Genomic DNA, 24,139 nt, shown 5'->3' with positions numbered 1-24,139 from the left:
CGTAAGCCTGGAGATCAGCCCAGCATGAAGACTTAAGAGCTGATCCTTTCTGGGCATGTGTTCTGTCTGTATCTGTGTGTGTGCTTCCCTCCCTCCTCCCTGGTCACTTTCGAGTGTCTTTAATTCCCAGAGTCTCACCCCAGCTTCTTCTTGTGGCCTTAGATGCTCTTCATTTTCTTTTGCTGTAATTCCTTTCCCCCAGGCATCCAAGGGTTTATAGTCCTCTGGCAGTTTTCATATGCTGCAGAACCTGCCACTGCCATCTTTAGCTTCCAGCCTGAAGTCCAAACTATGCTGACGATTCCTGTTTGAGCTCCATGTCAGACAAGACAGAAACCAGTACGTTGGGCAGAACAAGCTGGAACACTGTAAACAAGTTAGAACATTATCAGCAAGTTCCGTTTTGCTTCTTTCCCATGAGGGACCTGGGAGTTGGGATGCGTCCTCCTGACCACACCACGCTACACTGGGGTGGGGCAAGAACTTGTGAAAACATCATCCAATTTTGTACCATTTTGCATTTGACTTTTTGTTTTGATTTGGTGGTTGCTTGTTTGGTTAGACACTTGAATGGTTTCCAGAGCTCCTAGTAAGTTATTTTAGTCAGTCTGGAGTTGTTTTTTGATGTTTTCATGGGAGAACAAGGGCCTAGTGCTTCCTCCACTGTCTTATTGATACTAATCTTTTGAGATATTAGTTTTCAAATGGGATATTTTGCTAGTCACTGGTGATGGGCGTGGCAGGGTTGGATACTACGGTTCCCCTGCACACTCAGCTCCTGGTTGTCTGTCTTTTCTCCCCAGTACAAGCGTGGGGGACCTATCATCGCCGTGCAGGTGGAGAATGAATATGGTTCCTATAATAAAGACCCCGCATACATGCCCTATGTCAAGAAGGTAAGAGTCCTCTTGGTGCGTTTCTTTAGATTCCTTCCTCTGGAGTATGCTACGGGCTGTGGTGTGACATGTGGGTCTAATATTTTTCTCATATTAATATATCCTCCAACATCATGTATTAGTGAATTTTCTGTTGTTTATTTCAACAGGGTTGTCGCTTATTTACCCTTGACTGAATTTCGTCTGGGGATTTCAGTACACAGCTGGCATTGCACAGGCTGGGAATAAAGGAATTGGCTTAATTGTGTGGTGATGATTAGGAAGCCTTCCTGGAGAGGTGGCTCCAATTCTAAAGTCTAAAGCAGTGGTTCCCAGCCCAGGCTGCACACTGGCTCTATCTGGGGAGTTTTAAGAAATCCCTGCACCCAGGTCATGTACCATACCAAGCAAATAAGAATCCTTGGGGTTCTCAGACATCTGGTTTCAGTGTGTAGGGAAGGCTGACAGCCACTGACTCAATGCATGACTGACCAGGGAAGGGCAGAGCCACACTTAAAATAACAGGCTACATTCAGATCTGCTTTCTGTCCCTTAGTAGCTGAGACCTCGAACAAATGCCTTGAGTTTTTTCTAAACCTCCTTTTTCTCTTCTATAAAGTGTGACTAATAAGAGTATTTACCTCTCCAGCTTGTATGATGTGATATCCCACAGCTCAGTACTGTTCTAGTAAGCTGTCAATAAATGAGACCTTGACGGAATCATTGGCGTTTGTTGTGGAGTACCTTGGAGGTCGGCCGTGGTGTGAGCTGAGGAAGTGTAAGTGGCTGCACTGACTCCACCCACCTGAGGGCCGGACGGCTTTGGGCCCTGATGTCTGGGCAGCATCCCTTCTGCTATGATGTGCAGAGCATTTTCCGTCTGAAAATTAATTCAGTCCCTCCACATGGGAGATCGAGGCTCAAACCCTTCAGCTTGTGGGTTCTTGCGTACTCTTCCTCCTTCTTACCTGCAGAAAGCCCTCTTAGGAGGAAGCAAGGCCGTGTCCAGGAAGGGTGGCATTCCTCAAGCTGGAAAGGGGCAAGGTCCATCCTGATGGCCATGCCCAGCCATAGCCTGGAGTAGGGCACTCCTTCAGCTTCCTACAGAAAGATCCCATCCTGGCACAGGACTTGAAGCGTCTCCTGCTATACCCCATTCCTGCAGACTGTCTCTTGGCCCTGGGGCCTCTCAGCGGTTGTTGACTTAGTTACTCAGCTGCAGAGAAGGAGAGCCCCACAAGAGGAGAGTGCAGCTCCCTCAGGGACATCCCGCTGCACTCATGCTTCCCTGGTGTCTGGGCGGAGGTGCCCATGTGTGACTCAGGTGGGCAAAGAGAAGCAGCAGTGTCCAGCCTCTGTGGTCCTGAAGCTCTTGGGAGAATTCCCCAGCCTCTCTCTGAGGCTGCTGGGAGAGTGGTGTGAGAGCAGGTGCCTGCCCCAGCCTAGCTCTGCGGATCTCTGGTGCCCAGGAAGAAGCAATTCTCCCCTCTGGGGTGGAGTCGGTAAATGAATGCCCAGGAGATGTTAAGTGTGCGTGTATGTGGTAGGAACCTAAGTAAGCGCTTGCTAAATATCAGTGAATGATAGTGTGAGGTGGTGGATATAGGACTCTTGATAAGTCCCACCTGGGCTCACGGGTGGAACTCTGCAGCTCCCTTGTGCCTGAGACAAGAGCCCCCTCTGCTCTTTCCTTCCCAGTGTGTGGGACTGGACATGAGCCTTATTCGCCCAGCAGATGATCTCGCTGCCTATCCACTTCCAAAAGATTTCAGCAGAAATAAACAGTCTTGGCATAATATCTGCAGGGAAGATTACAAGAAGACCCCGCTTCTGGGGTTTCTGATGCAAAAGATCTTAGTGCCTCAGCACAGGGCCTTTGGCTCTGGGTTCAGGCCCATGTTGCCGTGGGCCCTGTAGCCTGCGATCTTGCTTCAGCCCTCCGAGGCGCGTTTGTACCGTGAAGACATTAACTGCAAGGCCTGCACGGGACAGTCTGTGTATGAGCGGAAGGCCTGGCGTGGCAGTGACTGCTCCGTGGATGTCAGGGGATGCTCTGAGTGGTTGTTGTCGTCACTGCCCCACAAGCACAGCGCTTCTTCCACTTCACTCTCGGCTTCACAGCCGGGAGGATGCTTCCTGCCGTTCTGGGCATGGGCAGTGCACCATGGGCACGCGGCGGCATGGTGGGCCCTCCTGGGCCTTGCCATTCCCCAAACCCACACCGGCCAGCGTGGGGAAGGGACAGGCCTGCTGCTTGTGGTGTGAGTGAAGGGAAGGATGTAGGTGTCATCCTGGAGGCCTGACCTACTCGCTGGAGCCCAGCAGGCAGTGGCGGGTGACACGCGGCAGCAGGCTTCCCTGAGCCGGCCTCAGTGTGGACTCGCCTAGGCATGCTAGCTGGCCCACCGGGCACCTTCCAGATCCAGGCTGCCCCAGCTTGCCAGCCCTGCCCCTGCTGTGATGGGAATTCATGCTGATCGGAGCTGTGCTGAGCATGGCCGCTGCAGATGGCAGGAGACTTTCTGTTTTTGGCAGAGAAATAAACGCTTTATTTGGCATCTCTCCCTCCAGCTCTTCGGGCTACCCAACTGCAGCTGTGTGTCACTGCAGAAGCTCTGAGGAGCCAGGGCAGACCAGCGCTGATCTCATTTCCCCCACAGGCACTGGAGGACCGTGGCATTGTGGAACTGCTCCTGACTTCAGACAACAAGGATGGGCTGAGCAAGGGCGTCGTCCAGGGAGGTAACTGCACTTGCCGTGGGCGTGGGGGCTGGCGGCGGCCCTGGGCTGGCTGTGCACGCGCCCCCTGCAGGACTGCAACCCAAGTAGGAGTTTCTCTGGTGCCTGTTATTCTCCTGTGCATATGGCACTGGGCTGCAGACACCTTGGGTTCCATGAGTGGGGAGGGTCTGTGTGAGACCGTGGTGCGTGGCTGGCTGGGTGGCTGTTCTCCCGCCCTGCTGGGCACTCGGGCTCCAAAGGCACTCTGCAGCTGACTGCCTCATGTGCGGGCTTCCTGTTTTCAGAACATCGCAGCTCCGTTTTTCCCAGCTGCATGGGCCCCGAACCTGGTAGTGACTGTGAGCTCCTCTCCAGTCCGCCTGGCACCTGAACCATTGTTTGCTTTACCTCCCAGTGCTCCTGGAATCCCTACAGGCCTCAGCAGTTGTCTGCTAGCAGCACCCCTGGCCTGCATTGCTGCAGTAGCATTTTCACTGTTGACTCCATAAGGTGTTCTCAGCATGTTAGCCTCTGCGTGCCTCTGAAAATGTCATCCAGATTACCCTAACCTGCTGAACGCCAGGCGTCCCTGTCTCACTCAGAGTGAAGTGCAAGTTCTGGGAATGACCTCGAAAGGCCTCTCCACTTGGCCTCCAGGACCCAGCTGAGCTCACCTCCCTCTCCTTCCCTTTGCTCACACCGTTTCACCCTCTTTACTGTTCCTCCAACATCTGGACCCCCAGCATTGGGGGCTTTGCTCTTCCAGAGAGCTACACGGCTGTTCTCCAAAGTTAGCGGGGCTTTCTGTAGCACCACACTTGAAATGGAACTTCCTCCTTCGTGGGGCTCACTCAATCCTTCTCCTGGCTTTCTTTTCACCCTCTCACCTTCGGGGTAGTTTATTTATGTCACTGATCTGTTTCACCCAGCAGTACTCTTGGCGGGGCTTGGGCTTTGGCTGATTCAGGCTGTGCTCAGGGGCCCAGGCGTGGTTTTTGCCTTGGTGAGCATAGCGCCCTCCCATCGTTGCAGCGGGGCCCTTCCTGTGGCCTCCTGCACCCGTGCTTGTGTCTGCTCTGGCACATTCCGCGCTTCCTTTTCTTTCTTTTGCATTTCCCTCCACAGACCGAGCTGCAGGAAGATCTCTCTTTATCCCTGCAGCAGCGCCTGGCTGGCACCCAGGGAATGAAGGTCCATGAATGGGGAGGAAAAGGCTTTTGTCCCCAGGCACAGTGAGTTAGTCAAGGACCCAGACCTTGTGTCTCCAGCATGGGGAGGACCAGCGGTGATTCCCACGGTTTCCACGCGGTGGCACTGTCTCCCCACGGCTGCTTCCAAGGCTGCTCCAGGCTGCGGAGGGCTGTGGCTGTGTAGGGAGATTCCTTTTGATGCTGGAGCACATTTTAGCGCTTGGCAGTCTCCCGGTTTTAGGCCTTGCAAGGAAGCCCGGGAGTCTCCACTGCTTTTCCCTGTGGCCCTGCCACCTCCAGGCACCCACCTGCGTGCCCCTGTTGCCACCTGCTGCCTGGAATAACCTTTTTTTTTTTTAAGCTAAAAAAATTAAATGGTTTAAAAGTAAAATAATCAAAAATGTTGGCAGAGAAATACAGTGTTGCCTACTCTTCATTACATTCTCCAGAAATGACCATTTTCAACTCTTTGACTTTTTCTTTGGATATTTTCCTTCTTATTTCTAAATACTGTGAACATAGAGCCCTGCATCATTTGCTTTAAAAATTCTGCCTATTGGCCAGGCGCGGTGGCTCAGGCCTATAATCCCAGCACTTTGGGAGGCCAAGGCGGGCAGATCACCTGAGGTCAGGAGTTCGAGACCAGCCTGCCGAACATGGCGAACCCCTGTCTCTACTAAAAATGCAACACATTAGCCGAGGCCGGGCGCGGTGGCTCACGCCTGTAATCCCAGCACTTTGGGAGGCCGAGGCAGGCGGATCATGAGGTCAGGAGATCGAGACCATCCTGGCTAACATGGTGAAACCCTGTCTCTACTGAAAATAGAAAAAATTAGCAGGGCATGGTGGCTGGCGCCTGTAGTCCCAGCTACACGGGAGGCTGAGGCAGGAGAATGGTGTGAACCCGGGAGGCAGAGTTTGCAGTGAGCCCAGATCGCGCTACTGCACTCCAGCCTGGGCGACAGAGTGAGACTCTGTCTCAAAAAGGAAAAAAACAAACATTAGCCGAGTGTTGTGGCGGGCGCCTGTAATCCCAGCTACTTGGGAGGCTGAGGCAGGAAAGTCGCTTGAATCCCGAGAGGCAGAGGTTGCAGTGAGCCCAGATCGTACCACTGCACTCCAGCCTGGGTGACAAGAGCAAAACTCCATTAAAAAAAAAAAAAATTCTGCCTGTTGACTTCTTGTTCCAGTAGGTGATGAGTGTTCTTTCCTGCCAACATGGCTGTTCAGCCCTGATAGGCGCCAGCGTGGGCCTCGCGGATGTGTATGAAACGGTTCACTGCAGTCACCTGTCTGTGAATTCTCAGGGTGCCAGCCGGCCCTCTTTGCAGTGTGCTTAGTTTTCAGTATAATTATTCTGTTTGTTTTTCTTTTCATTTCAATTCTCTTTCCTCCCCTCAACTCCCCTGGTGCTGCTTTCTCTTTTAAACAAATGCTTTGCCAGAGATGTCCCAGATGCCTGTGGCTGGTGTTTCTCAGGTCCTGTACCTGTCCGATTCTGCCTGGGTCTGATACGGCTTGTCTGGAGGCCTCGCTCTCATTGTTCTGGCCTGCATGGTGGGGGGTCTGCTGCTTGGCTGCATCCCGCGTGGAATCCTGCTTCCTGCAGTTCCAGGAAACAGGATGTTTCTTGTTGCTCCATGGCTTCCCCGCACCCGCTGTTGCTGCTTCGGCACAGGACACTCCGGCTTCCGAGCGTTTCCTGGGTCTTCTTCCTCTTTGACCCCTGCCGTGTTTCTCAGGGAGACCGCCCTCCCCTTCACATGCTGCTGTGCATCCTGCGAGCTGGCACAGTTACGCCCACCGTGGTGGGCCGTGTGGGTTTTGCGTGTCTTTGATGGTGTTCCACCCTCTTGTCCTCGGGTCGTTCGGTCATCCTGGCGTTTGTGTATTGGGTGCCCCTATTGATTGTCTACGTCTTACTATTCTTTATCTCTTTGCCTTTCAGTTCTTCTTTCTGGGTGAGTTCCTGAACTTTCATCTTCCAGTCCTCCCGTCATTTCCTGGGTCACATTTTTCTTGAATGTATTTCTCTTCTCATAGCATACTTTAAAACGGATACTGCCTTTCTTATTTCTCTCCAAGGGTAGTTTGCTTTTTACAGAAGCGCTGCCTGTGTTCCCTTCACCAGCGCTGCCCGCGTTCCTTTCCCCCCGCGCTGCCCGCGTTCCTTTCCCCCCGCGCTGCCCGCGTTCCTTTCCCCGCGCTGCCCGCGTTCCTTCCCCGCGCAGCCCGCGTTCCTTTCCCCCCCGCAGCCCGCGTTCCTTTCCCAGCGCTGCCCGCATTCCTTTCCCAGGGCTGCCCGCGTTCCTTCCCCACGCTGCCGCGTTCCTTCCCCCGCGCTGCCCGCTTCCTTTCCCCAGGGCTGCCCGCGTTCCTTTCCCCGCGCTGCCCGCGTTCCTTTCCCGGCGGCCCGCGTTCCTTTCCCCCCACGCAGCCCGCGTTCCTTTCCCAGCGCTGCCCGCATTCCTTTCCCAGGGCTGCCCGCGTTCCTTCCCCCCGCTGCCCGCGTTCCTTCCCCCCGCTGCCCGCGTTCCTTTCCCCCGCGCTGCCCGCGTTCCTTTCCCCCGCGCTGCCCGCGTTCCTTTCCCCGCGCTGCCCGCGTTCCTTTCCCCCCCGCGCTGCCCGCGTTCCTTTCCCCGCGCTGCCCGCGTTCCTTTCCCCCCGCGCTGCCCGCGTTCCTTTCCCGGCGCCCGCGTTCCTTTCCCAGGGCTTCCCGCGTTCCTTTCCCCCGCTGCCCCCCCCCCCCCCGCGTTCCTTTCCCCCGCGCTGCCGCGTTCCTTTCCCCGCGCTGCCGCGTTCCTTTCCCCCGCGCTGCCCGCGTTCCTTCCCCCGCGCTGCCCGCGTTCCTTTCCCCCCGCGCTGCCCGCGTTCCTTTCCCCGCGCTGCCCGCGTTCCTTTCCCAGCGCTGCCCGCGTTCCTTTCCCCCGGCGCTGCCCGCGTTCCTTTCCCCGCGCTGCCCGCGTTCCTTTCCCCGCGCTGCCCGCGTTCCTTTCCCCCGCGCTGCCCGCGTTCCTTTCCCCCCGCGCTGCCCGCGTTCCTTTCCCCGCGCTGCCCGCGTTCCTTTCCCCCGCGCTGCCCGCGTTCCTCCCCCCCCCTTCCCCCCGCGCTGCCCGCGTTCCTTTCCCCGCGCTGCCCGCCCCCCCCCGCGTTCCTTTCCCAGGCTGCCCGCGTTCCTTTCCCCCCGCGCTGCCCGCGTTCCTTTCCCCGCGCTGCCCGCGTTCCTTTCCCCCCCGCCCGCGTTCCTTCCCCGCGCTGCCCGCGTTCCTTTCCCCGGGCTGCCCGCGTTCCTTTCCCCCGCGCTGCCCGCGTTCCTTTCCCCCCGCGCTGCCCGCGTTCCTTTCCCCGCGCTGCCCGCGTTCCTTTCCCCCCCGCCCCCCCCCCCCGCGCTGCCCGCGTTCCTTTCCCCGCGCTGCCCGCGTTCCTTTCCCCCGCGCTGCCCGCGTTCCTTTCCCGGCTGCCCGCGTTCCTTTCCCCCGCGCTGCCCGCGTTCCTTTCCCCCGCGCTGCCCGCGTTCCTTTCCCCCGCGCTGCCCGCGTTCCTTTCCCCCGCGCTGCCCGCGTTCCTTTCCCCCGGCTGCCCGCGTTCCTTTCCCCCGCGCTGCCCGCGTTCCTTTCCCCCGCGCTGCCCGCGTTCCTTTCCCCCGCGCTGCCCGCGTTCCTTTCCCCCGCGCTGCCCGCGTTCCTTTCCCCCGCGCTGCCCGCGTTCCTTTCCCCGCGCTGCCCGCGTTCCTTTCCCCCGCGCTGCCCGCGTTCCTTTCCCCCCGGCTGCCCGCGTTCCTTTCCCAGGCTGCCCGCGTTCCTTTCCCCCGCGCTGCCCGCGTTCCTTTCCCCCGCGCTGCCCGCGTTCCTTTCCCCCCGCGCTGCCCGCGTTCCTTTCCCCGCGCTGCCCGCGTTCCTTTCCCCGCGCTGCCCGCGTTCCTTTCCCCGGCTGCCCGCGTTCCTTTCCCCGGCTGCCCGCGTTCCTTTCCCCCCCCCCCCCCCCCCCCCCCCCCCCCCCCCCCCCCCCCCCCCGCCTGCCCGCGTTCCTTTCCCCCGCGCTGCCCGCGTTCCTTTCCCCCGCGCTGCCCGCGTTCCTTTCCCCCGCGCTGCCCGCGTTCCTTTCCCCCCCGCGCTGCCCGCGTCCTTCCCCCGCGCTGCCCCGCGTTCCTTTCCCCCGCGCTGCCCCCCCCCCCCGCGCTGCCCGCGTTCCTTTCCCCCCGCGCTGCCCGCGTTCCTTTCCCCCGCGCTGCCCGCGTTCCTTTCCCCCGCGCTGCCCGCGTTCCTTTCCCCCGCGCTGCCCGCGTTCCTTTCCCAGGGCTGCCCGCGTTCCTTTCCCCCGCGCTGCCCGCGTTCCTTTCCCCCCCGCGCTGCCCGCGTTCCTTTCCCCCGCGGCTGCCCGCGTTCCTTTCCCCAGGCTGCCCGCGTTCCTTCCCCGGCTGCCCGCGTTCCTTTCCCCCGCGCTGCCCGCGTTCCTTTCCCCCGCGCTGCCCGCGTTCCTTCCCCCCGCGCTGCCCGCGTTCCTTTCCCCCGCGCTGCCCGCGTTCCTTTCCCGCCCGCTGCGCCCGCGTTCCTTTCCCAGGGCTGCCCGCGTTCCTTTCCCCCGCGCTGCCCGCGTTCCTTTCCCCGGGCTGCCCGCGTTCCTTTCCCCGCGCGCTGCCCCGCGTTCCTTTCCCCCGCGCTGCCCGCGTTCCTTTCCCCCGCGCTGCCCGCGTTCCTTTCCCCCGCGCTGCCCGCGTTCCTTTCCCCCGCTGCCCGCCCCCCCCCGCTGCCCGCGTTCCTTTCCCCCGCGCTGCCCGCGTTCCTTTCCCCCCGCGCTGCCCGCGTTCCTTTCCCCCGCGGCTGCCCGCGTTCCTTTCCCCCGCGCTGCCCGCTCCTTCCCCCGCGCTGCCCGCGTTCCTTTCCCAGGGCTGCCCGCGTTCCTTTCCCCCGCGCTGCCCGCGTTCCTTTCCCCCGCGCGCTGCCCCGCGTTCCTTTCCCCCCGGCTGCCCGCGTTCCTTTCCCGGGCTGCCCGCGTTCCTTTCCCCCGCGCTGCCCGCGTTCCTTTCCCCGCGCTGCCCCGCGTTCCTTTCCCCCGCGCGCTGCCCGCGTTCCTTTCCCCGCGCGCCCGCGTTCCTTTCCCAGGGCTGCCCGCGTTCCTTTCCCCCCCCCCCCCCCCCCCCCCCCCCCCCCCCCCCCCCCCCCCCCCCCCCCCCCCCCCCCCCCCCCCGCGCTGCCCGCGTCCCCCCCCCCCCCCCCCCCCCCCGCGTTCCTTTCCCCCGCGCTGCCCGCGTTCCTTTCCCCCGCGCTGCCCGCGTTCCTTCCCCCCGCTGCCCCGCCCCCCCCCCCCCCCCCCCCCCCCCCCCCCCGCGCTGCCCCCCCCCCCCCCTCCCCCCCGCGCTGCCCGCGTTCCTTTCCCCCGCGCTGCCCGCGTTCCTTTCCCCGCCGCGCTGCCCCGCGTTCCTTTCCCCCGCGGCTGCCCGCGTTCCTTTCCCCCGCGCTGCCCGCGTTCCTTTCCCCCGCGGCTGCCCGCGTTCCTTCCTGCCCGCGTTCCTTCCCCCGCGCTGCCCGCGTTCCTTTCCCCCGCGCTGCCCGCGTTCCTTTCCCAGGGCTGCCCGCGTTCCTTCCCCCACGCTGCCCGCGTTCCTTTCCCAGGGCTGCCCGCGTTCCTTTCCCCCAGCGCTGCCCGCGTTCCTTTCCCAGGGCTGCCCGCGTTCCTTTCCCAGGGCTGCCCGCGTTCCTTTCCCAGGGCTGCCCGCGTTCCTTCCCCCACGCTGCCCGCGTTCCTTCCCCCGCGCTGCCCACGTTCCTTTCCCAGGGCGGCCCGCATTCCTTTCCCAGGGCTGCCCGCGTTCCTTTCCCAGGGCTGCCCGCGTTCCTTCCCCCACGCTGCCCGCGTTCCTTTCCCAGGGCTGCTCGCGTTCCTTCCCCCACGCTGCCCGCGTTCCTTTCCCAGGGCTGCCCGCGTTCCTTCCCCCACGCAGCCCGCGTTCCTTTCCCCCCACGCAGCCCGTGTTCCTTTCCCCGCGCTGCCCGCGTTCCTTTCCCAGCACTGCCTGCGTTTTCTTCTGCGGGCTGTTCCCCTCCATCTCCTCCGCGAGGGCATGCTCTGGATCAGCCGCTACCCAGCAGCTCAGGAAAGAGGCTCTCGGCTGCCACTCCGAGCGCTGGGTGTGGGAGAGGCTGTTGACAGGAGTTCTTCCCCCTGGGATGACTGGGCCGCGGTGGCTTTTTCAAGAAGGGACACCCACTTGTCGGAGTTTGGGGTTATGTCTGCCACTGTTGAGTGTTTCTGGAGAAGTCCTGTGTTCTTGCCGCGGCTGTTCTGGGCCAGGCTGGTGGTGGACAGGAATGTGCTGTGGAGACTGCCTGCCTTCCTCTTCCCGCCCTCCCCTCCACCTGCCACACACACCCAATCCCGCAGCAGCTCGGGCCCAGCTTTCTCAGGCAGGATGGCCCCCCAGGAGGGGATGGGGCCCAGGTGGGAATGAGGCTGCAGGCTGAGGACAGGGCATCCTCCCATCTCATGGTGATCAGGGCCTGGGGCTGGGGGTGGGGTGAGGCCTTGGGCTGCAGCTGGAGCCGACTGTCACCCCTTCTGCACTCCTAGACCATTTACTGTCCCTGTGTCCTTCTCAGTGTTCCAGGATTTGCCAATGTCTCTTCTTGTTGCTGTTCCTCGTAGCCGTCTACCTGTCCACCCTCCTCTTGTATTTGTGAGAGGTGTCAGGAAGGACAGGACAGAGATGCTTGTGTTCACTTAGCCGTGTACATCCTGTGGACTTTGAGTTCAGCCTGCTCAGTGTCAGACTCACCTCCTGTCTTCAAAGGGCTTCTGGCTTGAGGGGAGGGGTCTGGGTGGAGGGTCCCACCCAGTGGGCTGCTGGAGGGCAGAGACAGGGCAGGGCTATGGGGTGGTGTCAGGGAGACCCAGGTGTGCAACCCCGCTCTGCCGCTACCTGAGGCCAATTATTGTGACCTAGAGGCAAGTTATTTCACCTCCCCAGAGCCCCAGCTGCCGCTTGCGTTTCTTCACTGGCAATCAGAGGCTTTCGTCCTGCAGAAGAGTGTCAGGGTGGCCCGGCTTGCCAGGCTGCCTCAGCCTCTCTCGTGTGTGCCTAGGCGGTGCCTGTGAGCTGACTGTTAGGCAGACAGCAGGCAGGTGAGGGCCCCAGGGTAAGGCTGTGCCACTGGGGTGGGCGCAGGCATCCCGCGTGTCAGCCAAACAGAGCGCGCCTTTCATGAGCATATGTTTCACTGATAGAAAGCCACTGAAAATAGCGTTTTAAATTTTAAAAGGAACACGTTATGGGGTAGAATCCAGAATTAGCCCTTATCAAGAAATCAGAGAGGAATCTTTGTTTACATCATTACCTTGGACCGGATGCTTGGGGTGCCAAGGAAGGATCAGGCTCTGGTTCCTACAAAAGAACAGGGAACAGAGTGCATGCTTGGCTTGTAGAAGTCACAGTTGATCGAGATCAGGTGCCCAGCGAGTGACTACCTCTCAGCTCTGTGCTGGTGTGCCGGAGTCTCCAAGACAACAAGATAAGTCTCCTGGCATCCTGGCTGACTGACTTACTTACTTATTTATTTATTTATTTATTTATTTATTTATTTATTTTTGTGAGACACAGTCTCACTCTGTCACCCAGGCTGGGGTGCAATGGCACAATCTCAGCTCACTGCAACTCCTGCCTCCTGGGTTCAAGTGATCCTCCCACCTCAGCCTCCCAAGGAGCTGGGATTACAGGCACGCGCCACCAACCCTGGCTAATTTTTTTGTGTATTTTAGTGGAGAGGGGGTTTCGCCATGCTGGCCAGGCTGGTCTCGGACTCCTGGCCTCAAGTGATCCACCTGCCTTAGCCTCCCAAAGTGTTGGGGTTACAGGTGTGAGCCACCGCGCCTGACCCTGACTGTGGCTGACTTCTAACTGGAGGTGGGAAACGGTGTCAGGGCCGGTTACTTTATCGTGCTGGTGGATTGAGAAGGGTCTGGGGTCACCTAGAAGGTCCCTGGCTTTGAGACAGTGCTTTGTCTCTCTCCTCTTCCCTTGAACAGTGTTGGCCACCATCAACTTGCAGTCAACACATGAACTGCAGCTACTGACCACCTTTCTCTTCAACGTCCAGGTAAGTCCAGTCCCAGGGAAGCTGCGGCCCGCCCTGCTCAGTGGCCTATGGGAATTCCGAATGCCTGTCAGCCTGCTCAGCTTCCTTCCCCAGCGCAGGGAGCTGGACTCAGGGCTGTTGGCCTCTCGGCCCCCAGCCCATGCCACTGTGTGCCTGCGAGGCCTGCTGCCCAGAAACAGCTCTGAGGGCTGCTGTGTAGAGGCTGATGCAGTGTGGACGTCACCCGCTGCCCTGAGAGGGGGGCCCTTTTGGTGCACTCCTAGAGGACTCGACTTTTGTGGCCTCAACTAGCTGCAGACTTGCTCCCAGGGATTGGGGGGGAAGAAAAAACTTCCCTGTCCTATACTACACAGGTATCTGACCTTAGCCTGTGAGGCCCCTGCAATCCTAGAAAGATTGTTGTCATCAGCAAGGCAGGAAGCCTGGTGCACTCCAGGTGCGGAGAGAGGGAGGAGTTTCCAGATGTCCCTCAGTATCTGTCAAACTGATGGGCATTTACGCCGCACTGCAGTTCTGACTGACCTCTTTCTCGAGCTCGCGTGCCCCTCCAGTGCAGGTGGATGGACAGGGCCATGCTGCCGCCCTCTGCAGACCTGAGAGGCCCCAGCTGTCCCCTGGCTCACTGAGGGGCGTGAATGCTCCAGACTGCACCCGTGCTGCATGGTCACACTGGTCCTGGGCCCGGAGTGGAGCTGTGTTTGGATGGACAGGCATGGATGCCTGTGGAGATGCTGGGCTGCCTTCCATTCCGGCTGATGGTCTTTCAGAGCAGGGGCTGTGTCCTCAGGCACATCTGCGTGGAGCCACCACAGCCGTGTGGGGCTGTGTGTGTGTTTGATGTGGCTTCTCCTGGAGTTCAGGTGACCAGAGTAGGCGAGGAGGCTCCCAGGAGGAGATGGGGGGCTGGCCCCGCTCTCAGGCAGGCTTCTGTGAGGCAGATCAGGCGCGATCCAGCTGGGTCTCTGCCTTCTTTTCTCAGCATTTCCTGAGTGCCTGCCCTTGTGTGCAGTGGAGTGGGGGGTGCCTCTCACTGTTGTGACTGAGATGACAGGGTCTCCTGCCCTGTGCTGTGTGACCTTCGGCAAGTTACTTAACCTCTCTGTGCATCTCGTTCTTCTTCTAAGTGGGGATGATGAGAGTACGTTGCCTTATGGTGTCAACTCACAGGGTTGTTTGAAGATTAAATGAGGTAATATTTGGAAAGTGCCTAGCACAGCAGCTGATACAGCAGAATGCCTTATGTTTAGCCTTCAAGGTCATCCTTAGAGAGGTAGCCATGCCCGAGCCTTCCCTGGCCAGCTGTCCTGCTAACAGAATGGTCCTGCTGAAGGGCTTTATGCGTGCGGCCCAGAGATGTCTGTTTTCCTGAAGGAAGGGGACTTGGACACCTCCCTCTTTAAATCAAGGGCTCTCTGAATGCACAGCACAGGCCCCAGGTGTGCTCCTCGTGGCAACGTCCGATAGCACCTCATTCGTCCTCTGTGTCCATGACCCGTGATGGACAGAGCTATGCAAGTGTTTCTTGAGCACCTCCTACCTGCCAGGGACAGTGTGCTAAGGGTGTTATGTGCACTCTCTCATGTAATTCTCCCAATAGTCATATGAGCCAGTGAAGGAGACAGCTGTAGAGTGTATAAGGCACCCTGTAAGTAGTGGCTTGGGAACTGCAGCACAGTCTCACTGCAGAGCTCCAGCTCTTAGCCAGTTGTGCAGTGCAGCGGCCTGGCCCATGGGTGGACACCCACTTCCTCAGCTCTGCTACCCCCAAGCCAACAACCTTGCTTCTGGCATGGGAGATTTCTGACTTGAGAGACTTTGAATCTGCTTCTCCCTTTTTAGTGATTTAAACGTGGTATGGCATGTCTCCTTCTTGGAAGGGAGGTGGCTTGTAAAGAAAACCAAGCCACCAGTCCTGCTAGAACAATTCTTGTAACTACTTCGGCTTTAACCTGGGTATGGCTGGTACCTTCTACTCAATGGACTGTAAGTTTGTCCCATCCCCCTGGATCAGATTTTGTTGCTGTGTATGCGGTATCCCTCTAAACATAAGGATATCACTGACCTAGAGATACTTGACAAGCTGTCACTGAATGAGTGAGGAAGGCTCGCTCACACAGAGCCTGAAATACTAGCGTGTTAGTCTTTACACCTCCCCCAGGCGCTCTGGGCTTCTGCAAACATGGCAGAGTGGAGCATGGTCCCAGGAATGATCTTGACCTCCTTGGGGCAGTCCTATGCCAAAGTCAGGATTCAGAAAGAAGATTTACGATTTGTTGAGTGGCCCAGCCAAGGCATAAATCCAAACTGTCCGTGCAGAACCTGCACCATGAATAGCTGTGCTATAAGACCCTGATTTTCTGGTTCAGAAAATGCTGCAAACTGCTGTTTAAACTGAGTTGGACCTTGAAGAAGGCCCACTCTGCAGCGTCTGATTATTCTGCTAATGGATCCAGCACCTGCGGGGTCTGCATCCACAGCATCCCTCTCAGATATGGAGTTGTCCTGGGTAGAACATCCCCCTTCCCTGGGAGAGGACAGACAAAGCTTGGCTTGACCCAGAACCAGTGTCTTCTTGCTAACACATATGCAACATTAAAACCATCAGGGTTTGCTGTATCGACTTTGGGAGCTTTATCTGCTCTATACCTGCAGGTGTGCAGTCCACATGTGGCAGGAGAACTGGTGTGCAGGCGAATTTGGCCCTCACCTATGCCCCACCTCCAAAGACCTCTAAGGCAGTGGGTATGCAGCCAGGGAAGAGTAGAGAGGGCAGAGATCCTGGGGCTCCCCTCCACGAAGGGCTTCCCTCTTTTTTGTCTGGTCAGCCTGCTTGTCTAACTCTCATTTTGTGGTGTCCAGGGGACTCAGCCCAAGATGGTGATGGAGTACTGGACGGGGTGGTTTGACTCGTGGGGAGGCCCTCACAATATCTTGGATTCTTCTGGTGAGTGCTTGCAGTTACTACATCCAGCGTGTGTGCTACTTAAGAAGTGAGGATGAGTTTCAGTCACGTGCTAACTAATGTAAGTCAGCCATAGGGGGTGCAAGGCTGCTGGGATTATCTGTGTGCAGAACTTGGCTCTGGATATTCCTGAGTCATTTTTCTTGACACTTTGACGAATGGGAGGGCTTTTAACATTGCTTGTTCGTGTTTTTGTAATTAGAAGGGTAATGCATGCCTATTGCAAACATCCAGAAAATACAGAAAAAGTATAGAGAAGAAATAAAATTCCCAGAGCCCAGATAAAACATTTAGATGTATACCATGCAGGCAGTTCTCTATGTATCTCTGACAGCTCTATACGCACACACAGATAGAGACAGATGCAGTCACACTCTGCTGCATGTCACCCGCTTGTGCCAGTTAATGCACATACGGACAGCTTTCTGTATGACCAAATACAGATTTGCATGACTGTTTTTGAGAATGTGAAGAGCCCCATTCTAAACCACGCTTTGTGGACACAGTCTCTGGGGTTGTTTCTGGTGGTTCTGTTACGCGCACGCCATCTCGGTGAGCATCCCGGAGCCTGCGCTCTGCGCACCTGGCTTTCCCTGTCATGAGCGGCACAGCTGCTCCTCAGCACCGTGTAGATGCGCATGCTCACCGCTAAGCCCCCGAAAGACGGCAGCTTCAACCGCCGCCGCTGAATGGGTGCACCCATTTCCCACAGACTCAGCAACATTGAGTATTAAGATAACTTTCAATGTTCGTCTACTCAGTACATCATTGTTTAGTCTGCATTTCTTTGATTTATATTAATAAAATCTATATTTATTAACCATTTGTTTTTCTCCTTTGCTATGATCTTGTTATGTCATGGTTCATTTCCTAACAAAGGTAGAAGAGGGGAGGTGTCAGAATTTTCTCTCTGAGGATGCATCCCATCTTTGTGCATTTGATACACCTGGTCAGGCAGACTCACATGGAGACTGTGCTGGCTGGAAGGCCATGGCCGACCTGGGCTGCAGGTGGTCCACATGGAGCCCAGACTTGACCAGGATTTACAGACAACTGGAGGCTCGAGCTCTGGGGCCGTGATTCTGGCCCACACTGTCTCCTCCACCCCTAATCTTCTGTGATTGGGGTTTTAGTGAGAGCTAGAAGGACAGAGTGACAAAGTTGGCCTTGAGATGGGACTGGGAAAGCGGAGAGTCGTGAAGGGACTGGCTCATCTCAGACTTTAACTCCCTCTGCACATCCCCTTTCTCCCTCCTCCGGCAGAGGTTTTAAAAACCGTCTCTGCCATCGTGGACGCCGGCTCCTCCATCAACCTCTACATGTTCCACGGAGGCACCAACTTTGGCTTCATGAATGGAGCCATGCACTTCCATGACTACAAGTCAGATGTCACCAGCTATGGCAAGTATTCATCAGCACCGCTCTCCCTGGTCTGCCCTGCATGGGCGTGGCTGGGGCTTGCTATGGAGAGGCCCTCAGGGTCAACTTCTGGCACCTTCAGTATCTTTGGCAATAGAGTACTTGGAGAAGGTGGGGCTTCGCCTGGAGGGTCATGTTACACTCCCAAAGGAGGGAAGCCTCAAGGCAGGTGGTGTGCCTGTGAGCTGGTCACTCTGCAGAGAGGCCTCTTTGGCAGAGGTTGGCCAGAGGAAGTGGAAGGAGACCGCCCTAGGGGGACAGGGAGGGACGGCGGCCTCCCCTCCCTTCCCAGGCCCTTGAGGAGGTGTAATCCTGCCTCCTTTAGGTTGAGAGTCTCAGAAAGTAGAAATTACACCTGCAGCTAGAAATTTAGGGCCATGCTGTGATCATGGACAGTTTGTGTTTTTTTGAATTTGTGAGAGAGTATCACTCTGTCACCCAGGCTGGAGTGCAGTAGTGTGATCATAGCTCACTGCAGCCTCAGATACCTGGGCTCAAGTGATCCTCCTGCTTCGGCCTCCTGAGTAGCTGGGACTACAGGTGTGCACCCCTACCCCTGGCTAATTTTTAAAATTTTTTGTAGAGGTGGGGTCTTGCTATGTTGCCCAGGCTGGTCTGGAACTCCTGGCCTCAAGCGATCTTCCTGCCTTGGCCTCCCAAAGTGCTGGGATTGCAGGTGTGAGCCGCTGCACCCGGCCTCATGGACAGTTGTTGTAGTTGCATGGCCTTTCATGTTTACAGCATTTTGACTGAATTCAAAAGTGTCTTGCCTCCCCAATGGCTGAGATGAAGACCTGCGGCCCTTCCGAGCTTCTCCCTGTTCTTCGTGCTGCCACATGTGCTGTGGTGGGGACGGGAATGACCATGACAGGGCCCGGTGTCTTGCAGACTATGACGCTGTGCTGACAGAAGCCGGAGATTACACGGCCAAGTACATGAAGCTTCGAGACTTCTTCGGCTCCATCTCAGGTACCCAGCAGACAGCAGACTCAAGTCCCAACTCAGGCCCTCGCTTCTGCTCTCAGACCCCTAAAGAGTTACTTCCTGACTGTCCCACCTCGACCCCGGTTGATCTGTGTGCAAAAATGTCCTAGACAAGTACAGGGAGGTGTGTGAGGCTGTTTCCGTCTTGCCGGCTTCACCTGTTACAGGTGTTAAGGCTCCTTATCTCCCATGGAGGACGGGAGAACGCCCCTGGCTTTCCCCCAGGCCTGGCCTTCCTCCCCTGGCCTCAGCAGGTGCTGAGAGCTGGCCTGTTGTTCCTCTTGGTGTTGGGACGCAGGAGCACATTGGGTCTGTGGATGGGAGCCGGGTGGGGAGGACGAGCAGGCAGTGACATTTGGGTCCGTTGGGGATGACCCTGTTTTCTGTGTGTTGCAGGCATCCCTCTCCCTCCCCCACCTGACCTTCTTCCCAAGATGTCATATGAGCCCATAACGCCAGTCTTGTACCTGTCTCTGTGGGACGCCCTCAAGTACATGGGGGAGGTGAGTGCTGGGGGCAATCGTCGGGGCAGCAGGGCCTGGAACCCCTCCAGATAGGGGTGTGGGGGGAGGCAGGCCAGCGCCTGGTGGCTCTGGGGTCTGCTCTCCGGCCTTGGAGCTCAGAGGGACGAGGACAAACTCATGCTGGAGTGTGAAGGGGGAGAAACAAAGGCCCTGAGGAAGAGCAGGTGGCCCCGTGGGCCTTTCCTTCCTCCAGCCTCAGAGAGGAGAGTGAGGGGCAGAGGAACAGGCGGTCCCCTCCCCACGAAGGGGGTGCCTCCTCCAGCGGACCGAGGCTGTGATGTGTGTCCCCTGCCTGCGGACCGCTCTCTGCTGGTGCACACCCGTTTGTCCCACCCCTCTTCCCCGTCACCCTGGAGAGTTGTATGTTTAGTGCAATGAGAAGTCAAAACAGAAAACACCCGCCAAACCTCCGCTTCCACCCCAGTGCCAGCCCCCAAGCAGAGTCTGTCTGTGACCCCGCTCCTCCTCAGCCTGCCCGCCCCTCCATCTCTTCTGTACGCAGCCCATCAAGTCTGAAAAGCCCATCAACATGGAGAACCTGCCAGTCAGCGGGGGAAATGGGCAGTCCTTCGGGTACATCCTCTATGAGACCAGCATCACCTCGTCTGGCATCCTCAGTGGCCATGTGCATGATCGGGGGCAGGTAGGAGCTTCTCTTCTAAATTCCTGTGACTTTCTGGTGAGCAGCTCTGCAGCAGGCGTCTCATGCCCTCCCCTGAGAATCAGCTATTACCAGTGTGTGAAAATGGCCCCTTCCGAGTCAACTCTGTGAGCCTTCGTGGGGGCATCATGTCTGCTCTGCCCACTGGGCCCTCATCTGCCCACAGGCACGCAGCGCTGCCCTTCGTGGCCTAGTGGAGGCCCCGCTTACCCTCCTCCTGTTGGTCATGGATGTTCCTGTCTGTTCCCTTTGGCAGGTGTTTGTGAACACAGTATCCATAGGATTCTTGGACTACAAGACAACGAAGATCACTGTCCCCCTGATCCAGGTTCGTTGTTTTTGGGAGCTGGGTGACAGCCCCCGCTGCTTCGAGCAAGTCTGGGGGGAGTCACTGAGGAAGACCTGGGAGACCCGTGGCTCCTCACCCACAAGCTGTAGGTGGAGAGGGCAAGCATGGCTTTCTGCCCAGCTGGGATGGGCACTCCCATCCCCAAAGCGTAGGGAAGAACTGGGGTCCACAAGCAAATTCTGAGGGGCAGCTGTGGCCTTCTGACAGCCCCGTGTTCCCGGCAGGGTTACACAGTGCTGAGGATCTTGGTGGAGAATTGTGGGCGAGTGAACTATGGGGAGAATATTGATGACCAGCGCAAAGGTGGGTCCCAGAATGTGTGGGAAGGAGAGTGGCTGTGCTGGACACTAGGTGGCTACTGCTTCTCTATGCTAGCAGGCCTCTTGCAGGGAGGTGGAGGCTGGGTTGTCCCAAACATGAGGCCAGTTCTGAGCGGGCCAGAGAAGCTCCACTGGGCTGTGGCCCCTGTCCCGTTAGCACTGCACGTGTGTGTCGTCTGCGTGCTTGAGATAAACACTGTGAACACTGAGCTGGCCTCTTGTCTCCCCTGGGCTGCAGTCGGCTTCTGCAAGGATGTCTGCTTGGGGGACGGCAGTGAGGAGCAATGAATGGGATTTCCAGGGATCCAAGGAAAGGCACCTGCCTTCCTGGGCCTCCACACACTGAATTTCTCTTCTTGATCCATCTTGGGAAACCCACAGCTTATCTCACATGTCAGGGGAGGAGGATACGGGACACACAGCAAACAAAACACCTCTTGACAGCGCACCCCTCTGGGAATAGGCTGCCAGTTTGCTTTATGTTTCCTGGCCTACTAAATCTTTTATGCTTTAATTTAGCCCTTTCTTTTTTTTTTTGAGACGGAGTCTTGCTCTTTCACCCGGGCCGGACTGCAGTGGCGCTATCTCAGCTCACTGCAAGCTCCACCTCCCGGGTTCATGCCATTCTCCTGCCTCAGCCTCCCGAGTAGCTGGGACCACAGGCGCCCGCCACTGCCCCCGAATTTAGCCCTTCCTTTAAAAAAAAATCTAGCTAAATGTGGGTGGTTTCAGGTAAGTTATAAAAAAAGAACTCAGAAAAAAATGAATGCGACTGTGGTGAGCAACACTGGTGACCTCCCAGCTCTCTCACGGTGTCTGCGTTTGTAATGGAGGAAACTTGAAGAACTCTTACTGGTCCACATTTCATCCGAGAGCCGTCTGGTAGCCTGCCAGGAAAGCGACACTGGGGCCTGGATGCTGGGGACCAGGGCCCTTCTAGATGGGCCTCAAGAGCAGCATCTAGCACCACCCAGGCCCACACTCCTTTACCCTAAACAGCTCCCTCTCTGGGTCTGTCCTCACTTCCGTTGTTCTCCTGGGAGTTGGAAGGAGCACTAGCCTGACTATTGTTCCTAACTTTGCTTCCCTGAGCCCTTGTTGAGGGTCCCCTGGGCCCCATACTGTGGAGTCCTGTCCTCTGGATCACAGTTCAATGTTTATAAGTCACAGACCTCCCTTGAGAAATGTGTGTGCCCACATACACCTGCACCTGCCATTTCAAAGTCTGTAGGCCCCTCGAAGCCTCTCCACAGTCCCCGGCCTCCAACTTCCCAAGCTAGCCACTCAGCAGCTCTGCAATCTGAGACTGGCAGGGCTGGCCCAGCCCTGGGACACTGATGAGTGGCTCCTCAAGGGGACACAGCTCTTCCCTGTTGGATGCCCGAGGGAGTGTGCCATCTGCTCACAGTCCAAACACTCCTAATGAATGCACAGCTTTAATCCGAGGTGGCAGAGATGACTCTAGCTGAGTTATTAGGTCTGTGAAACTGGCCCTGCAGCTAGGCCGGAACCCTCTCGGTCATCTGGAACTTCCTTTGGAGAGAGGCCAGAGGCTGTTCTCGCCCTGTAACACCTCAGCTCTATGTCCTTCCCATGGCAAATCTTAGGGATTAGCAACTCCCCCATAGAGTTGCTAGGGAGCCTTGCTTGCAAGCAAACAGCTTCTCAGGGAGCGTACACTTCAGCACCCCTCACCCCAGCTTCCCAGAGCTTCCCCTCGTGGCCCTGGCCCAGCCGATTCGGCCCCTGCTTTTGGGCTACCCACGTGTCCTGCCTCCCATCCACAGGCTTAATTGGAAATCTCTATCTGAATGATTCACCCCTGAAAAAATTCAGAATCTACAGCCTGGATATGAAGAAGAGCTTCTTTCAGAGGTGGGTCCCTGCCCAGCACCAGCGCGTGCACTCACAGGTGCTGTGCGGCGGGGCCCTGGGGTCCTGGTGCACCATGGCTTGGCCCGCACCCAGGTGTGAATGTCCCCAGGGGCCAGATCGGCTGGCCGAGGTGAGGGGTGGCACCCGCACTAGAAGCCGCATTTGCAGACTAGGAATTCCCAGCATCCTACCGTGCCGCCATTCTGTGTCCTGGTTAAGAGGTGGGGGGCTCAGATGGGGAATTAGCTGCAGGACTGGGACCAGATCTGAGGAAGGGCCTCCTCCCTCTCCTGCCCTGTGTTCTGTCCTTAGGTTCGGCCTGGACAAATGGAGTTCCCTCCCAGAAACGCCCACATTGCCTGCTTTCTTCTTGGGTAGCTTGTCCATCAGCTCCACCCCTTGTGACACCTTTCTGAAGCTGGAGGTTGGTAACGCCCTTTTCCCTGCCACTTTCTCCCACCTCCCTCCCGCCTTGGCTCTGAGCCAAAGCCACATGAGCTTGGCGAGAGCCGTTGGTGGCTTCTGTGCCTGGAGGGTCTGAGAGGGCCGCTGGGGCCTCCCTGGGCCAGAGGAGTGGGCTCAGAGCAGAAGAACCACCTCATGCTTCCCACGTGCAGTCTGAGCTTGGGGGCCATGCCTGGGAGGTGTGGCACTAGGGGGACCGGAAATAGAGCATCCCACCTGCTCACCCTCATGGCTGTCCAGACACAGCTCGCTTTGGTCTCCTGGACCTGAGAGAAGCACGCATGTATGTCTCCCTCCACTTTTGCTGTGGCTGTAGTGGTAGACGAACACCCTTCCCACTCTGTTTCAAGGGCTGGGAGAAGGGGGTTGTATTCATCAATGGCCAGAACCTTGGACGTTACTGGAACATTGGACCCCAGAAGACGCTCTACCTCCCAGGTCCCTGGTTGAGCAGCGGAATCAACCAGGTGGGAGCTTCCAGCCCCTTCCTGTTCCCCAAGACGCCCTGCCCACCTGCCCCCCAGGGAGCCTTCAGTCAGGGTGGAGGGGCGTGTCAGCGGGTTCTTCCTCCCTCCTCCTCGCTGCAGACGAGTTGTTGGTCCCTGTCCTTTCCAGCCTGGTTCTCAAACCCTTTCCTTCTGACCCTGCCACCTCTCAGCACCTCCCCTGGCTCCGGGACAGACCTCAGCTGCCCTCCCAGCCGGGCCCTCTCTCCACAGGTCATCGTTTTTGAGGAGACGATGGCAGGCCCTGCATTACAGTTCACAGAAACCCCCAACCTGGGCAGGAACCAGTACATTAAGTGAGCGGTGGCGCCCCCTCCTGCTGGAGCCCGTGGGAGACTCTGCCGCGTCCTCTTGACCTGAAGCCTGGTGGCTGCTGCCCCACCCCACTCACTGCAGCCTCAGGGACTGGGGGCTACAGGCTGCCCCTGCCTTAGCTCAAAACCCTAAGCCTGCAGGGAAAGGTGGGATGGCTGTGGGCCTGGCTTTGTTGATGATACCTTTCCTACAGCCCTGCTCTTGTGCCCAGGCTGTCGGGCTGTCTCTAGGGTGGGAGCAGCTAATCAGATCGCCCAGCCTTTGGCCCTCAGAAAAAGTGCCGAAACGTGCCCCTGCGCCGGACGTCACACGCCGCAAGCATCCGCTGGACTCAGGCATGCTCTCTGCCGGTTCTTGGGAGGCTTGGCCACATCCCTCATGGCCCCTTTTTATCCCCGAAATCTTGGGTGTGTCACCAGTGTAGAGGGTGGGGACGGGGTGTCTCACCTGAGCTGACTTTGTTCTTCCTTCACAACCTTCTGAGCCTTCTTTGGGATTCTGGAAGGAACTCGGCGTGAGAAACATGTGACTTCCCCTTTCCCTTCCCACTCGCTGCATCCCACAGGGTGACAGGCTGGGCTGGAGGAACAGAAATCCTCAGCCCTGTGTCTTCCCGAGTTAGCGAGTGTCTCTGGTGTTCAGTGAGGAGGACATGTGAGTCCTGGCAGAAGCCATGGCCCATATCTGCACATCCAGGGAGGAGGGCAGAAGGCCCAGCTCAGCGGCCCCCGCCCCCCGCCCCCCATGAGCTAGCAGCAGGGGCGGAGCAGCCCTCCTTCGAGGTGTGTCCACGTCCGAATTTGAGCCTTGTTCTGGGGCCCAACACCTGGCTCGGGCTCACTGTCCTGAGTTGCAGTAAAGCTATAGTGTTGAATCACACCCC

The 24,139-nt window shown here is 58.0% G+C and overlaps 1 protein-coding gene across 2 annotated transcripts in view; it reads left to right on the top strand.

The window, feature by feature from the left end:
* GLB1L2 (galactosidase beta 1 like 2) overlaps positions 1-24,139 on the top strand; it is a 47,918-nt gene extending 23,779 nt beyond the window's left edge. Inside the window, exons 5-18 of one of the 2 annotated variants that reach the window (XM_030828739.1) lie at positions 804-896; positions 3,536-3,617; positions 12,806-12,876; positions 15,736-15,820; positions 17,102-17,239; positions 18,146-18,226; positions 18,638-18,744; positions 19,268-19,408; positions 19,683-19,754; positions 20,000-20,078; positions 21,883-21,970; positions 22,283-22,394; positions 22,786-22,902; positions 23,155-24,139. In XM_030828739.1, coding sequence (XP_030684599.1) covers positions 804-896; positions 3,536-3,617; positions 12,806-12,876; positions 15,736-15,820; positions 17,102-17,239; positions 18,146-18,226; positions 18,638-18,744; positions 19,268-19,408; positions 19,683-19,754; positions 20,000-20,078; positions 21,883-21,970; positions 22,283-22,394; positions 22,786-22,902; positions 23,155-23,241 — 1,353 coding nt within the window. In that variant the 3' untranslated portion in view covers positions 23,242-24,139. Of the gene's footprint in view, positions 1-803; positions 897-3,535; positions 3,618-4,721; positions 5,188-12,805; positions 12,877-15,735; positions 15,821-17,101; positions 17,240-18,145; positions 18,227-18,637; positions 18,745-19,267; positions 19,409-19,682; positions 19,755-19,999; positions 20,079-21,882; positions 21,971-22,282; positions 22,395-22,785; positions 22,903-23,154 lie in introns of those variants that run through there. The other variant, XM_030828740.1, reaches the window with a different exon arrangement.

The sequence above is a fragment of the Nomascus leucogenys genome, chromosome 15, assembly GCF_006542625.1.
Source record: "Nomascus leucogenys isolate Asia chromosome 15, Asia_NLE_v1, whole genome shotgun sequence".
NCBI classification, from domain to species: domain Eukaryota; kingdom Metazoa; phylum Chordata; class Mammalia; order Primates; family Hylobatidae; genus Nomascus; species Nomascus leucogenys.
This window is presented reverse-complemented; position numbering and strand designations above follow the sequence as displayed.